Genomic DNA, 17661 nt, shown 5'->3' with positions numbered 1-17661 from the left:
TAGTTGCCCAACAACATGTGGAAGGCCATATAATGAAAAACCCACAGAAAGCTATGGATGCCGGCCATCAAAGCCTTGACTTCACATCATTTCTACCTTTGGCTTCCATCTGCAGAGTTGCATGGCTCCCTAAAGTTAAATCTGGAGCCAAGTAGACCATTAATAGACAACAAAACTAATTAGTTGCTGCTGCTGAGTGCTTTCAAATCAGTTCTGACTTACGGCAACCCTAAGTTGAACCTATCATAAGATTTTTAGGGTAAGATTCAGGAGGTTTGGCTTCTTTTTGCCTTCCTCTGAGGCTATAAATGCTATAAATATTGGGACTGAAAGAGCATTTTGTTGTTGGGGTAAAATTTCTACTGGCAAAGCGGTGTTCACCTTTATGTTCGGTCCCTCCCAGCAAAACCTCTGATTTTAACTTGTTAGATGGTTTAGTGTAGCCTTAGCTCTCTCTCTATATATATATATATTACTGTTTACATTCTTTTAAGTTGGTCATTTTATTTTATTATACACCAGCCTGAGATCTTTATACAGTGCGCCCCGGATATCCATTGGGCTTTGGTTCCGAGATTCTCCATGGATACCAAAATCTGTGGATGCTCAAGTCCCATTAAATACAGCAGCATAGTAAAATGGTGTCCCTTATATAAAATGGCAGACATTAAGGTTTGCTTTTTGGAATTTATACATATATTTAAATATTTTCACACTGTGTATGGTTGAATTCGTGAATGAAGAATCTGTGGATATGGAGGACCAATTGTATAGATGGCTGAACAGGGACAGTTGGAGGGGATGTTATCCTGGCATTTCTGATACTACGGGTTTTCTGCAACGCACAGCTTTTATTCTTTCCCCTTCTTCCCCCTTGAGATGTTCTGATTTGAAAAGCAAAGTCCTGTGTTTGTGAAACCTTTCTGGTTTTACCCATTTGACCAGCGTATCAGGTGGACTTTTTTCTTCTTCAACACGAATGCTTGCCTGCTTTGAACTGGTTCCCCGGCAGCCTTATTGTGTAATGGGGTGCAGCAAAGATTGGGTTACAAGTGCTCCTCCGCTAAGGATTAGAGAGGGAGGAGGTAATTAGGTAATTGTGTGCTCTTTTCCCCTGTTTTCTTTTGTGTGTCTTCTAGATCTTTAATCCTGAAACCCGATGGTTGGATCAGACATTCTCCTGACAACGCCGCACAAACCAGAGAAATGACAGAGGCAACCGAGGCTGTTAGGAAATATGATTCGGAGTGACAAGGACGACATGGGAAGGGAGGCGAAGAGCATTAAAAAGGAAGGGGGCACTGGAAGGTAGAAGGGGGCAGAGAGAAGCCAAGTCAAGCAATACAGCCTGGAAATCTCTGGGGTGCCGTCTAGGTGCAGATCTAAGAAAGATGTGTTTTCTACTTTGTTTGGCAGAGAAAGGATCATAAAACAGGGCTTGTGAATGAAGGGTACTATTCCCCCCCAAAGTGAGCTGATGTGGCACAGTGGTTTGAGTGTTGTACTAGAATACTGGGGGACCAGGGTGCGAATCCCCACTTGGCCACAGAAACCTTGGGCAAGTCATGCATTCTTAGCCTTGGAGAAAGGCAATGGCAAAGCTCTTCTGCCATAAGTCGTTTGAAGGCACACAACAAGAAGTCCCCCCAAAGGATTCCTCTAATGACTGGAATTTTCCTTCAGCAGTGATCCACCGATCATAGGTTGAGATGGGCTTCCAGGCCAAGCAAACTCTTGAGTTGCGACATGTCATGGCTTCACTGGAGAGATCCTTTTCACAGGACGTTTCACAGCTTCAAGAGATGGCATTAAGGAGCACGCTGCCTCTGAAGATGTACCTTCAACCTTCCGGAGGTAGAGATGGAAGATCCATCTCCTCAAGAGACAGAGTGTTTAGTTCCCAGCTCAAGAAATGGCACAAAAAGAAGGTACAAGTGAGCTGGAGGTCCTCAGTGCAACATCTGCAAGAGTGGACCATCCTCCTAGTGAGACCATGTGCTAAAATGCTTACTCCTGAGCCCTGCAGCTGTTACAAAAAACCTCAGTTCTTATTAGAAATAATGTCTGTAGCTGGATCTTACCAGTGGTCTGGAAGCCATACTCTATGAGAGCGGCTTAGGGATCTGGGTATGTTTAGCCTGGAGAAGAGATGGTCATGGGGTGACATGAAAGTAGTGCCATATTTGAAAGGATGTCATATGGAAGAAGGAGCAAGCTTATTTACTGTTGCTCTAGAGACTGACATGGGGCAATAGATTCAAGCGACAGCAAACAAAAGCCCACCTTAACTTTAGAAGAACTCCCTGACAGTAAGAGTTCTTCAACAATGGAAAACAGTGGAAGACAATGGAAGATGCTGCTGCCTTGGAGTGTGGTGGAGTCTCCTTCTTCGGAGGTCTTTGAGCAGAGACTGGATGGCCATCTGTTGAGAGTGCTTGGATTGTGTATTCTTTCTTGGAGGGGGTTCATCTGGATGACCCTTATGGTCTCTTCCAACTCTATGGTTCCACCTCAACATTAGGAGGAACTTCCTGACAGTAAGGGCTGTTTGACAGTGGAACACTCTTCCTTGGAGTATACTGGAGTCTCCTTCTTTGGAGGTCTTTAAACAGAGGCTGGATGGCCACCTGTCAATGGGGATGCTTTGATTGTGATTTCCTGCATGGCAGAATGGGGTTGGACTGGATGCCCCTTGGGTCTCTTCCAACTCTATGATTCTATGATTCCTTGATTCTTTGGATCTTGGCACCTGAACCTATGTTCTGCTTCTGATTACCCTTGACTTCTGGCAAGGTTTGAGTCCTGGACCCCTTCTTGACTTTGGTTCTGCCTCACCTGGTTTACCTGTTAGACCCATTTGTGTTTGCCTGTGACTTGCCTTTGGCTGCCCTCTGCTTGGACCCAGCTGGGTTAAGATTTCAGCTCTTGAGACTTTACTAATAGAGCCTGCCTTATTCAAAGCAGGAGACAGCAATATCCTCTTGTTTTAGAAATGAAGGGGCAGGGAAGGAGGGAGATCAACCTTGTTGCTAGACACTTTTTAAATCTGGAGGATCAAGTGTCACACGTGAAGTACACACACACACACACACACACACACACAGGTAAGAGGAAACCTTTCCATCCAATTGTTGCTCTCCAATCCGTAACCCTCACAGGTACGCTTCTCATCAGGTGACCCCATTCCTTCCCAACAGGACCATGGATTGGTTTGGGCTAAATCCCTCCAAATCTCCCTGTGTCTCTGCCGGCTGAGCCCCCCGGCTGTTAAATAGATGGGGCTGAGGGTGCCAGTGGCTGCTTCCACACTTTGCCTCATTGCCTGAAACCAGTGCCTTAACCTGCAGAGCTACCTTCAGCCTTCGAGAAGGATGACCAGCTTTAATGGTCGCACTAGGGTTCTTCCCGTGAAGACCATTTTCAACAGTAAAGGGGCCACCCCCATCCTGGCCACCCAGAAGCGGTCTTCAAACTACCTGGAGCAAAGGGACCTGCCTGTGCCACAGAGGACCAAACCTTCTCCTCAACGCATAGCTGACTTCTCCATCCGTTCCATCCTGGCCTTGGATGGCTCTGGAGGAGAAAGAAGGAATGGCGAACAGCCTGCAAGAGGCATCATAGAGGGCAATGGGACTCCTCAAGGCTACGCATGGATCAACGGCACCCGCTTCAAGCCCCCTTATGTGCCAAGTAAGACTTCTTCCAGCATACTCTCTCCCAGACACCTCCTTTGCTTGCCTTCTGGCCACTTGTTGTTGTGTGCCTTCAAGCCATTTCCAGTTTTTGGTGACCCCCAAAGCAAACCTATCAGGGGGGTTTCTTGGCAAGGTTTCTTCAGAGGAGGTTTGCCATTGCCTTCCTCCAAGGCTGAGACAGTGGGACTTGCCCAGTGTGGGCATCCACGGCTGAGTGCAGATTATTTGAACCCTGACCCAACACCGAAACCGTGATGCCTCACTGGCTGCCAAAACAAGAAGCACTGTCCTTATTAATGTTAAACCTTTCTTCTTCTTTTCCACAGAGATGAAGCAGGCATGCAGCCCTTGCCTGACGTCCCGCAGCCCCCGGGTCCCCTTCTCGGCCACCCAGCTGGGAATCCTGGAGAACAGCTTTCAGCAAACCCGCTATCTTAGTACTGGGCAGGTGAGGGACTTGGCCTTGCTGTTGGGACTCACAGAGAACCGGGTAAGAGAGTGTTGGGCTCTCCACTTTCTTCCAGGTGAAGGGATGGGGTTTTGGGCATGCTCTTGAGTTGAGCCAATGTGATGTAGTGGTTTGAGTGTTGGATTAGGGTTCGAATCCCCACTCGGCCACGGACACCCACTGGGTGACCATGGGCAAGTCACACTCAGCCTCAGAGGATGGTGAGTTTCATGGCCGAGTGGGGAATTGAACCATGGTCCCTAGAGGTGTAGTCTACTCTCAAACCACTATAGAGTCACATTGGATGTGCTCTTATAGGGTTTGAATACTGTGCCTTCCTAACACTTTAGCAAGAAGTGGAAGCAAGCAGAATTATTCCTCTAAGGCTTTGGGAGGGTAACTCTGGTATTTTTTTTTTAAAGAAAGGGGTGGTGGGTTTCCCAAGTAGATAGAGGTCAGAGAAACTCCTGACATCCTTTTCCTCTCTCTTTGCTCCTAGGTAAAAATTTGGTTCCAAAACCGGCGCGCTCGTGAACGGCGGGACTTCCTAAAGCAGCATCCCAATGGCAGTGTTGGCATGAAGGGCAATTCACTGAAGGGCCAGCCCCATTTAGGGTGGCATTAAGACCAAGCTGAGGCAACAGGGTGAGGTTGCATATGTTTCCCTCCTGCTATTTCGCCCTTCTTGCCCCAGTTCCTAAACTCTGTCACTCCCGGGGTTTATTCAGAGGGTGAAAATAATCCCGGTAGAATGTGGGTTGAATCTTTGTTGTTCACATGTTTTGCATATATCTGCACCATCAACTTCATCTTTATTCACAGTGCCGACGTATGTGAGCAACAGAAAACACAGAGATGTGCAGAGATGCTGTCCTAATTAAAAAATATATAGTGTGAACTAGAAAACTGGAATGCATGAGTGAGATTATTTGCATGTTTGCACTGAAAAATAACAATGTCTGCATAACGCCAGAGAGTCAATGCTGGAGCCTAGGAAGCCAGCAAAAGAATCCCCATTTATTTCCCTCCCCAGCCTGCATTCATAATCTATCATATACTTTTTACTTGCAATAAAAAGTTGTCCGTTCTTTATAAGGGAGTTCCGTCTTGATGCTGTTGTGCTTCCAAGGAGGTTTGCCAACTGATTAGATGAAGAAAGGGGGGGGGGGGAAGTAAAGTCATTTATCTCACATTTACATTGGCTGTGTGTGTTTGGGTCATCCAATATAATATATGTTACTGTATTGCCCCCTTGTGACCAGTGGTTAAATAGTATTTTTCTCTTTCCCCAAAACATTTTTGGGGATGGAGAGATGTACCAATTCTAGATTAACAGCATTTGGAGGCAAATATGAATAGCTCCCCAGTATAGGATAGTTGTTGCCCAGTTTTACCCAAACTGATACCCAAACTCAGTCATGAGTTCAATAGTGTGATTTATATTATTATTATTATTATTATTATTATTATTATTATTATTATTATTAATTTCTTTTTTATGCCGCCTTTCTCCCAGAAAAGGACCCAAAAGTGGCTCACAAATAAAAACATTTTTAAAACTTCACAATAAAAATTTAAAAACAATTAAAAGCATTGAAGTAAAAGCAGTATAAAATTACACACGTAAACGACAACAGCAACGTGGGTTTTGTGTTAGCAGCATAATTGTTTTAACTGTTTGTATGCATGCAACACATTTTGTGCTTTGATAGCTATTTTTGATAGCCAGCGTGGTGCAGCGATTTGAGCATTGGGTTATGACTCTGGGTTCAAAACCTTGCTCAGCCATGAAACCCACTGGGTGACCTTTGGCAAGTCCCACACAGGGATGTAGCCGGGGGGGGGGGGAGTGGGGGGCCGGGCCCCCCCCCCCCCCCCTAAAAAAATTAAGGTGTGTGCTGCTGCGCCGCCGCCCTCAAGCCACATTAATAATGGGGGCACTTAGTCTGGACCCCCCCCTTCCTAAAATCCTAGCTACGTCCCTGCCCCACACTCTCAGCCTCAGCTGATAGCAATGGCAAACTTCCTCTGAAGAAACTTGCCAAGAAAACCTTGTGATAGGTTCACCTTAGGGTTGGCATACGTTGGAAACAACTTGCAGACGCACAACAATAACAAGCAACAAAGCTTTTTTGTTAGCTGTTTTTTGCAAGGCGCACGGAGGCTATCATGGAAGATGGAATAGAAATGCTCAAGATCAGCCTTCTGTTAGGGATTGTCCTGGGGCTGATGGCAGTTGTAGTCCAGCACACTTGGAAAGGCCTCATTCCCACTTAGAAATAAATCGCATTGCGATGCAAATCAATGGAGCGGTTTGGCACTTGGAAGGGAACAGAGTAAGGAAGACTTGAGTGCTATCCTTATGAGGGCTATTCTACTGAGAATTTGGATGATGATTTGTGATATTAGGATTAATTCACAAGTACAACTTTCTGAACACTAAAGGTTGGTTTAAGGATGTCAGTAGTGGCTCTACATTACTTTTTCCAAAATGTCTTGAGGTCCACCAAACAAAACCAAAATCAAAATAATGTTGTGTGCAAGGAGTCAGATGCAACTCGATGGTTCAAGCAACAAAGCCAGTTTAGATGTCGTACCCAGTGTTTGGAAAATTTACTCTTTGCATTACAGTCTATTCAAGCTGAGGAATTCTCCAGGATTATTCCTTTTTTACTTTCATCAGCCTCCACTTTTCTCATTGGTGGCCAGTGGATGCTCCCATTTTACAGGTCTGGCACATTGAGGCCAAGAGTTAAGCAATTTGCACAGAAGGGAGGGTTTGGGGTTTGCTAAAAAGGCCATTTCTCTTCCATGATTGGGAGCCAGGATCCCTTGGGCAAAGGTCTATGAATAGCTCCCAGTCTGTCTCCTGCCTGCCAACTGTGTTAAGGGTTAACTCGCTTGCATTGAAGTTATCTGAAAAGGTGTTTTGCAACGCAAACAGTTCTAGGGCTACGTTGGGAAGCGCTTCCATGGCAGGGGCTGCCCCTCTCTCCTTAATCTCCTGCTGCCCCCCAACCCGGCCTCCGGAGTTTAGGCAAACATGATGGAGAAGAAGCCCTACAGATGTGGTTCCAAAGTTTGCTCCAAGTCCTGTGCAATCCACATGAGCTCAGTGGGGTGTGTAGCTGGGATCCGTCTTTCCTACTGCCTTCTATTCTTGGGACTGGGGCGGCCAGGATGGAGGTAACACCGAGAAATTAAACCACAGGACACACACTTGGATTTAGTACAAGCATCTCCAACTAGCACTTGCTGTCAAAAGCACAGGAGCTGGCTTAAAAAATGTAGGGCGAGAGAGGCAAAACTATTATGGGGTTCAGGGATCATATTCCACCTGCACTGGCTACTGGTTTCAGTGTCCCCATGTATGTTCCTCTTGGTTATAGGCAGGCTTAAGACCTTTCCACACTACATACTTATAGCACTATGATTCCATTTTAACTGCCATGGCTGCATCCTATGGAATCTGGAAGTTTATAGTTTTGGGTAGCACAAGAGCTCACTGGATGTGGATTCCACTCACTAACTACCAATCTCAGACTCCATATGAATGAACAAATCCCAGTGATTTTAGCCCTAGTCCAACTCTGATTTAGTCCAGACACCAATGCCCTTTGTCCTTCCAAGCCTAATAGGTAAACCAGTCGTTTCTGGACAGAGATCAAAGGAGGGGCCAGAGTTATCCCCATCCATTCCCAGGTTAGGAAACATTTATTTTTTTAAAGAAAATACATCTTTTTCTCTCTCTACAGTTTATTTCAGCCCAGTTCCTTCCATCCCTTGATCAAGGTCTGCCTCTGGGAAAAGCAAAATGATAGGAAAGGAACATGCGTATCAAACGTATTCCTCGCCATCCACTCATATCGTTTAATGTGCTTTCCATCTCTTGCTAATGAAGATAGGGACAAGCACTCTTCATTTGTGATCTGGTATTCTGGATATAAAGAGTCATTATTTTGGCATAAAAGACTACTAGGTCTCCTTTTAAATATACTGTTTGTAATATAAATTGCGGCTGGTCGATTGAGATACATTTGTTATTTGCTATCATCAAGTCAATTTCAACTTATGGTAACCATATGACAGAGGAATCTCCATGAAGTTCACCAACAGTCCTACTCAGGCCTTGCAAACCCAGGTCTTTTCAATTGAATTAATCCACCTAAATCTCCCTCTTTTCCTGTTGCCTTCCACTTTACTCAGCATTATCATTTTTTCCAATGAATCACATCATTTCATGATATGCCCAAAGTATGGCAGCTTCAGCTTAGTCCTCTTCACTTCTAGTGAGAATTCAGGCTTGATTTGCTGTTGTTGTTGGTTGTTGTGTGCCTTCAAGAAGTTGTTTCTGACTTATGGTGGCACCAAGGAGAACCTATTCTGGGGTGTTCTTGGCAAGATTAATTCAGAGAAGGTTTGCACTGCTTTTCCTTGAGGCTGAGAGAGTGTGACTTGAGCTAAGAACTGAACCCTGGTCTCCAGAGCCATAGTCCAACTCTCAAACCATTACTTTGCATGGTTTGCTCTTCTTAGACCCATTTATTTGTCTTTTTACTAGTCCACTGTATTTGCAGAACTCTCCTCCAGCATGACATTTCAAATCAGTTAATTCTCTCCCTGCCTACTTTTTTCCTGCTTTCACTGCCATAGGCCTGTTACAGACAGGCCAAAATAATGCTGCTTCGAGTCACTTTGGAGGTATGCTATTTCAATGATGCATGCGTCCTAAGATTCCAAAAGCTGCACCAAAGGCACACTCCAGTCCTAAGGACTGCAGTGCAGCTTTGGTGCGGTTTTTGGACTCTTAGGACGCATGCATCATTGAAATAGCATACCTCCAAAGTGACTCGAAGCAGCATTATTTTGGCCTGTCTGTAACAGGCCATACATAGAAATCAGAATTATGCCCTGGATGATTCTGACTTTGGTATTTAATGATATACCTTTACACTTCAAGATCCCATCTGGTTCCTTCGTGGCTGCCCTTCCTAGGACTAATCTTGTTCTGCTTTCTCGCCGACAAGTCTCCATTTTGGTTAATGACTGAGCCAAGGTTTAGGAAATGGAGATATGTACGAGGGATGAGAAAGAGAGCGCAAGAGAGCGCATGATGTACTAGAAGCAGAGATCAGAACATTGGGAACAGTTGGAGTTGTTGAGCAATCGCAGCCGCATCTGTAGCTGTGGACAAAATGTCCAGAAAGGATATGACTCCCCGGCGGTTCTCTTTTTCCCAGCCATAGCCCTGGATTTCCCGTACCTAAACTTGGAAGCACCATCAGGCTTGGCTACTCATAATGGGGCGGATCTGTGAACATTTATTGAAGGATAGATGTCTATAATAATCCACGTTGCAAGATTCCAGAGGACTTTGGAGTCAATTGATCTATTTGGGCAAAGCTTTGGGGCAGATGTTGAGGTCCTCACTTGAGTAGATGCAAAAGTCCCATATGCAGCCTGGCTGGCTGGCTTACTATATTTTGCAGTGATGGAAACAATATATTACCATCTGTGTGTCTCAGAACATGGCCTAAAAAGGGGATAGTAAACCATGGTGGCATCATGGTTTGAGTGTTGGACTACAACTCTGGAGACCAGGGTTTGATTCCCAGTTCAACCATGAAACCAACTGGGTGACCTTGTGCAAGTCGCACACTCTCAGCCTCAGGGGAAGGCAATGGCAAATCTCCTCTGAAGAAACACGGCAAGAAAACCCCATGATAGGTTCACCTTAGGATCTCCATAAGTTGGAAATGACTTGAGGGGCACACAATAAGAACAACAACAACCATGTTAGGGCAGGGGACATTTTTCATCCCCATATCTCCCCAGGCAGGCTTCCCAGTGTATTTGGCGTAACCCAAAGCGACACCACATCATTTCCAGTTTCAAAACCTATGGCCTTTCCCCCAAGATTTGGGGTTATGGGGAGGCTGATCCAGTCCATATTTCCATTGGGACCACAGTTACTAGAAGAAAGAGGAATAAAGTTTCTTATTTTGCCATGTTCATTTTCTGCGCATAAACATATACTGTCGGCCCTCCTTATCCACAGATTTTTTTTTTATCCACAGATTCAAGCGTCCATGTCATGAAAACATTTTAAAAAGTATAAATCCCTAATAGCAAATCTTGCTTTTCCATTTTATACAAGGGTCACCATTTTGCTATGCCATTATATTTAATGGAACTTGAGCATCCACGGATTTTGGTGTCTATGGGGAGATCCCCGAACCAAACCGCAGCGGATAAGAAGGACCCACTGTAGATGCCATATAGTACACTACTATTTACCATTCATTTAAATAAATAATTTAAAACAAATCATGTAGAGACGGGGATTCCCAGTATTTAGTGTGCATTTAATAAAACCATGGAAGAAATGGCTTTTTAAAGCCATTAGGAGGCACTGCTTCCCTGCTGGGCTGCAGAATCACTAGACAGCTCTGCAACTCAAAAATAAGGCTACAGTGGTTTAAATCAAATGTCCTCCGCAGGTACTTTTCTGGGATGTTTGGTGGGTTTTCAAAAAGATCAGATGCAACAGAGTATTTCTGATATCACTTTATTTGTGCAGTTGCATGTGATAATCATTCGTGCAATTACACGCCATTTCCGCTTTATTTGCGGGATGCTTTAATTGCGCTTTAATCTCTCTTTAATGCCAAAATCAGCCCCAGTGTGATAATCTCCTATGTATGTATGTGTGTGTGTGTGTGTGTGTGTGCGTGCAATTTTTTTGTTTAGTTTTTGTCTTTGGAGGCCTGGAGATGGAAAAGCAGCCTGCAAATTATACACACACACACACGAACGATCAAGAAATTTCTCCCAATGGCTGGATGTATTTGCTTACTCCAGGAAGAAAGGAACGATTAGGTCTATACACAGGCTTGCTTCTAAAGGTCTTTGTGCAAATTGTAGACACCTTGATATTCAGAGAAGCTGAAGGAGAGCAAGGCTGGAAACTGGAAGACAAGTGCTGGAAGTCTTGGAGTGAAAATAGCAATAGTAGAGCCTTTGGGCATCCTCTGTGCCGGTTGCATTGAACAACCGAAACTACCGTAAACAAAAACTGCACCATCCTTACTTTTCCGGGTGATCAGGCAACTCCATACAAGGCTGAAGACATTTTAATTCCTTGAGATCAAGGATAAGATGGTTTCATTTCCCTGAAATACAGAAACCAGCTGGATTGAGGGAAGACTGAATTTCAATGGGGCAATATTAGCTCTCAAATGAGCCACTACAGTCAGACGCCAGGGCTGAGCCCAAACCATGAAATCGGTTGTGTGACTATTTGTATCCAAAACCCAGTGTGGTGTAGTGGTTTGAGCATTGAACTACAACTCTGGAGACCCAGGTTCAAATCCTTGCTTTGGGCATGGATGACTTTGGGCAAGGCTCAGCCTCGGAGGAAGGCAAAGGCAAACCCACTCCGAACAAATCTTGGCAATAAAAATCCTGCGATCAGTTTGCTTTAGGGTTACCATAAGTTAGAAACAACGTGAAGGCGCACAGTGACAACAGTTCGTATCCGCTCTGACGTTTTGACCCAATTGAAGATGGGTGTAGACATGGCACTGTTGCCTATGGATCCTTTTCGACACGAACAACCTAAAGATGTTGACAAGCTGCCTTTGCTACTGAAACCTACCATATAGCCTTTAGATCCTTCATAGCTAGTGAAGTGTCCCAGAGATGGACTTCAGAAGGATTCAGTGATAAATTAAGGGACACACTTCTGAGGTTTTGAGGGTCCTAAAAGAGACAATATTGAAACTTATTAATGATTAACTAAACACATTACCCCCCCCCTCTTTTTTTTAAACTAACTTTCCTATCTGTACTTACAGCACACAAGACAATAATGATACAGAATTGGGGTCAGGCAACCTGGTGCCCTCCAGATGTTTTGGATTGCATGGCATACATATAGTGTGCATATATATATACATATAGCAAGGCTGCCTTTACATGATATGGGGATCACCTAGGGACACACAGCTCTGCTCGGCATTGAATCAAATCTTGGGTCCATGCATTCAGCATTATCTATTCAGATTAGCAGCATCTCTCCAGGGCCTTAACTTTAGATTTGGAGAACTGAACCTTGGACTTTTGGCATGCAAAGCCCTGCCAACGAACTATGGCCTTCTGGCAGAAGAGCATAACAACATGGATAAAGCCTTCCAGGGCTTGTGTGTGTGTGTGTGTGTGTGTGTGTGTGTGTGTGTAAAATTGCAGCATCTCTCCAGGGCCTTAACTTTAGATTTGGTGAACTGAACCTTGGACCTCTGGCATGCAAAGCCCTGCCACCAAACAATGGCCTTTTGGCATAACATAGATGAAGTCTTCCAGGACTAAGATGTGTGTGTGTGTGTGTGTGTGTGTGTGTGTGTGTATGTACACACACACACACACACATAGTGGGCCCTTGGTATCCTCTGGGGTTGGTTTCCAGGACCTCCTATGGATACCAAAATTCCTGGATGTTCAAGTCCCATTAAATATAATGGATAGCAAAATGGTGTCCCTTATATAAAATGGCAAAATCATGGTTTGCTTTTCAAAATGTATATAATTTTTAAATGTTTTCAAGTCATGGATGCTTGAATCCATGGATAGGAAATCCATGGATATGAAAGGCTGACTATCTATCTATCTATCTATCTAATTGCAGCATCTCTCCAGCATCTATTTAGGTTTTAGGAACTGAACCTTGGACCTTTGGCATGCAAAGCCTTGCCAACCTTTGCCGAGGAGAGCTAAACAACATGGATCAAGCCTTCCAGGGCTAAGATACATACATACATACATACATACATGCAACATCTCTCCAGGGCTTTAACTTTAGATTTGGAGAACTGAACCTTGGACCTTATGCATGCGAAGCCCTGCCACCGAACTATAGCCCTTTGGCGTGGAGAGCGTGGAGAGCAAAACAACATGGATAAAGCCATATATCTATAATTGCCTAGCAGGCCTGGGTGATACCAGTCCTCTCTCCTTTGTCCTTCTGTCTCTTTTATTCCTCTCCATTTCAATCCCAACAAGCTGGGTTTTTCTGCCATCTTTCAGGCGCCAACAGGAAGTCCTGGTTAATCATCGACTGGGCAGCACTGCCATGACAGGTGTGGGCCAAGGACGCCAAGAGATAAGCCGACAGACGGTGGTGGCAAGCAGTGGAGTTGCTGGGGGAGACCCACCCCATAGATAACATGTAGCTGCTACGCTTAACCTTTTCTCTTCCGCGACATCCTCCATAGAGCCAGCATTGAATAAAACTGAATTTTGAGGAGGCCGCAGGAGAGCCGGCTTGACTTGACATGAAATAACAAGCTCACCGGCTTATTATTTCTAATATTTCTTTCTTTATTATATCTCGGTATCGCCTCCCAGGCGATGAACACATAAAAACATTGCCTTAGGGTCGCCATAAGTCAGAAATGACTTGAAGGCAATGGTCTTCCGTATCCGCGGATCCTTTCTCCGCGGATCCAAGCATCCACAGCTTGAAAATATTCCAAAAAATATATAAATTCCAAAAAGCAAACCTTGGTTTTGCCATTTTTTCTAAGGGATACACCATTTTATTGCCCCATTGTATCTAATGGGAGTTGAGCAGCCATGGATTTTGGTATCCTTGGGGTGGTCCTGGAACCAAACCCTGGTAGATACCAAGGGCCCACTATATAAGAATTAAAACATTGAAGGACTCACATTAAAATATTCTTTAAATTAAAAACAATCCTGCAATACAAATTTAAAACAGTTAAACCAGAGCAATTTCAAATTGCATATGCACAACTGATGCATTTGATGGCTGTTGTGTCCTAATGTTGTTGTTGTGCGCCTCCCTTCACTTTGTTTCTGACTTATGGCAAACCTAAGGCAAACCTATCAGGGGGTTTTCTGGGCATGTTTCTTCAGAGGAGATTTGCCATTGCTTTCCCCTGAGGCTGACAGCATGCGACTTGTGGGGTCAAAGAACATAGAATCTCATAAGAAGTTTTATTGGGCATAAGATTTCATGCAAAAAAAAACCCCAGTAATGTGCATTGTGGTATCCTAGGTTTGTGCCTTGGATTATGACTCTGGAGACCAGGGTTTGAATCCCGGCTCGGTCATGTAAACCCACCTTGTGCAAGTCACACTCTCTCAGCCTCAGATGATGGCAATGGCAAACCCCCTCTGAAGAAACTTGCCAAGAAAACCTCATTATGTTCTGCCTTAAGTGTCGCCATAAGTCGGAAATGACTTGAACAACAACAACAAAGCATCAGATGGAAGAGGTTAGAGACCACGGACGTTTATGCCAAATAAAGCTTGCTAGTCTGTAAGGTGCTGCAAAAATCCTTGTTGGTTTAGCTGCAAGGAAATGGTGGTCTCCGTACTTTATCACTCTCTCAGCAGCACTCAGATCCATGCAGGTTATCATGAACAACATAAAAACCCTCCTCTCTGCTGTCAGAGAGTTTGTCGATTTGTGGCTCTTGCCAAGTGAGCAGAGTGGCTTTTTCAATTGCTTTCGAACAGAGCTGTCCTGTTATACCTTCATTTTTGCAAAATGGGGAACCAAGGAGGAATAGATGCTGTGTGGAGCAGAGCTCACAGAGCATCTAACTCAGGAGACATGGATTGATCTGCTGCTGTTGTATTATTATTAAGTATTATTATTATTATTAACCCAAAATATTCACTGTTGCTTTTCCTGTGTCACAAATCTGATTCCCCGCTGCCTCTCTGCCTCTTTCGCTTGGGCTTCCCATCCTGCTATTCCTTCTTGGGTTTCATTAACAGTGGATTTTCCCTGTGCATCAGATGTTTTTGTCCCCCTTCCAGACTTTCTGAAAGCATGGTAGTCACTGCCATTGAATTGATAGCAATTTATCACAAAAGCATTTTCTAAATCCGAATGAGGGAGGTGCACAGGCAGAGAAACAAATTTATCATTGGGCACCGCCAGGCTTTTGATGATGGCTTCCATGCTGGCGGACTGTGACTCTTGTACTGACCAAAGTCTGTAGAAACTGGCCTATGAAGTCCATTTCTTCCATAGCCAGGGAGGGAAGAGATAGAATGCGCCATAAGGGTTCTAATGCATATTAACTGAGTTTTAATGTATTCAAAAATCTTCAGTTTGATTGAAGAAATTTCTATACGTTTAAGTTTTGTATTGACTGATATTTGCCACAGAGTTGTCTTTGTTCGCTGCCTATAAAAAGGAAGATTTTACTTTTATTCTGGGTCTCAGGTATTGATTAGGATAGCAATCCTAAACTGAGATCCTGCTAGCAACAAACTGTTCCTATATCAAACTGGGTCTTCTTTTGCTTGTTTTCTGTTCTGTTCAAGAACCCATCCCTTGAATTGGATTATTCATACTGAAATCTATAACAACTTGCGTAGGAGACCGCCAACAAATACCAGGCTCAGTTTCCGAGGAAAGAACTGGCAAAAGCACCTCTGAATATCCCTTGCTGAAGAAAACCCTATGAAATGAATAAGTCGACAAGTGACTTGGAGGCACATGCACACATGTGAGGTTTGCATTCTACTTAAATACCAGGTTTGCCAAGACATCATCATCATCATCACCATCACCACCATCATCGCTATTAGACTTCTCTGGAAGGTTTTGTTTTGCACCTGCACATTGAAGGGTTGGTCTGCAAAACCTCTTTTTATAGAGGTATGACCCGGAGGGGGACTAGCCCAGAGGTAATCCCTCATGGCAAACAGAGCATGTGTGCTCAAGATACCGGGTGCATGATAGACTCTTAACCCTTCAGCTAGAAACAGCAGTGCCTCTCCCACCATCCCCACCATCGCCACCACCCCAAGCCACAGCTAATCCATCAAACTGGGACAATCCTGCTGGCGGCCCATTAAACATTAACCCCGGTGCAGTTTTGCTCCCTTTTAGGCTGCACCGGGAGGGTGTTGCCAATGCTCCCAGGTTGGGCGAGGTCCGTCTTTTCTCATTGCCACCGCCAACAGCTTCCATTTGCCACCCTAATGTCCATAATAATTTTGTGGCAGGGGAGCCTCAGAGAGAGATCGAAATCTCTAGGGGTATCCATGTTGCTGCTGTCGTGTGCCTTCAAGTCGTTTCTGACTCATGGCGACCCTAAAGCAAACCTGTCATGAGGTTTTCTTGGCAAGGGCAAAGCTCCTCCGAACCAAACGTGCCAAGAAAACCCCATAATAGGTTTGCCTAAGGGTCGCTGTAAGTCGGAAATGTCTTGAAGGCACGCAACAACAACAACATGCGAATCTCCATCAAGGGCCATCATGGTGTAGTGGTTTGTGTGTTGGACTACAGTCCTGGAGGAAAACAGGGTTCAACTCTCTCAGCCTCAAAGGAAGGCAAGGACAACTCTCCTCTGAACCAGTCTTGCCAAGAAAAATCCATGATGGTTTCGCCTTAGGGTCAGAAGTCGGGAATGACTTGAAGGCCCACCACAAGTGATGGGAATTGCAGTCCCACCGACTTGGAGGGAGCTAGTTTGGGCATGAATGCCAGAACGGATGACGTCTCCCCCTTCAGCAGAAGATAGTGGGTTTTCCACTGGAGGAGGCCAACCCTTGTGGAGGGAGACACTGGTTCCTTCAAAAAAGAGAGGGGAAAATTGCCGTGTGAGTTTAACTTTCCCCCACGAGTTTTGGAAACCCACCTTCCTTCCACATCAACTGGGACCTTCTTCTCTCCAAAGCCCCCTCCTTTCCTTTGCAGCAGCCACCACACCACCTCCATTTCCACACACAACACACACGCGCGCATGCATGCACACCCTGCGTCCGTCTGAGTTGTCCTCCTGTCTTACACCTTGGAAGGAAATTGGCAACCTGGACAGGAACATCTTTATACTCCCAGCCTGGAAGCCCAGGTCTTCACACCCGGCCCACCTAGACGGATACAAAGGCCCGAGTGTTTGGTGTCTCCCCCCCTGTCCTGGTCTGCAAAGCCCAACTGCCTGGAAAAGACACACAGGGCCTCGGTGTTGGTTTAAGAATGTATGGAGGTATATATATATATATATAATGCGACTCCAAGCAACCGGGCCAGGAGACGGATGTTTTCAGGGAAACCGAGCGAGGATGTGAGGAAGGTTGGACAGGCAGCGGCCCAGCAAGCTCAGGGGTACATCGGCAAATCAATAAATAAATCCAATTAAATCCAATTAAAAAAAACCAACACACATTTTGGCTGTCTTTTCTCTCTTTCAGAATTGGGGCACTGGCTCTGCAAGCTGAGCATCAGCTACTTTGCAATTTATTATTATTATTATTATTATTATTATTATTATTATTAGTTTTGCCATCTCTTCTTCCCTTCAGAACTGTGGCAGTGTCCCAGCAAGCTGAGCCTCATCAGCTCCTTTCCATGATGATGATGATGATGATGATGATGATGATGATAATGATAATTTTTGCTATCTCTTCTTCCCTTCAGAATTATGGGAGTGGACCAGCAAGTTGAGCCCCAATGGGGTAGATCAGCTATTTTGCATT

At 44.8% G+C, this 17661-nt stretch overlaps 1 protein-coding gene across 3 annotated transcripts; it reads left to right on the top strand.

Moving 5' to 3' along the window:
- The first annotated feature begins 134 nt into the window (after positions 1 to 134).
- LOC121915170 (homeobox protein MSX-1-like) lies at positions 135 to 5234 on the top strand. Of its 3 annotated transcripts, XR_006100658.1 has the most exons (5): positions 135 to 259; positions 1140 to 1308; positions 4022 to 4185; positions 4643 to 4788; positions 4966 to 5234. XR_006100658.1 is itself a non-coding variant. In XM_042439121.1 (4 exons), exons 1-3 carry the CDS (start codon positions 3372 to 3374, stop codon positions 4766 to 4768), a joined length of 567 nt encoding a protein of 188 aa, XP_042295055.1. In that variant the 5' UTR covers positions 2697 to 3371; the 3' UTR covers positions 4769 to 4788; positions 4966 to 5234. The 3 variants fall into 3 exon arrangements, 2 of the variants coding, with proteins under 2 accessions (XP_042295055.1, XP_042295054.1); XM_042439121.1 differs by lacking the exons at positions 135 to 259; positions 1140 to 1308 and adding an exon at positions 2697 to 3690 and having other exon boundaries at positions 4022 to 4143; XM_042439120.1 differs by lacking the exons at positions 135 to 259; positions 1140 to 1308 and adding an exon at positions 2718 to 3690.
- The last annotated feature ends 12427 nt before the right edge of the window (positions 5235 to 17661 follow it).

The sequence above is a fragment of the Sceloporus undulatus genome, chromosome 9 (genome assembly GCF_019175285.1).
Source record: "Sceloporus undulatus isolate JIND9_A2432 ecotype Alabama chromosome 9, SceUnd_v1.1, whole genome shotgun sequence".
Classification (NCBI taxonomy): domain Eukaryota; kingdom Metazoa; phylum Chordata; class Lepidosauria; order Squamata; family Phrynosomatidae; genus Sceloporus; species Sceloporus undulatus.
Note: the sequence above shows the minus strand (reverse complement) of the source record. Positions and strands in the feature narration are given on the sequence as shown.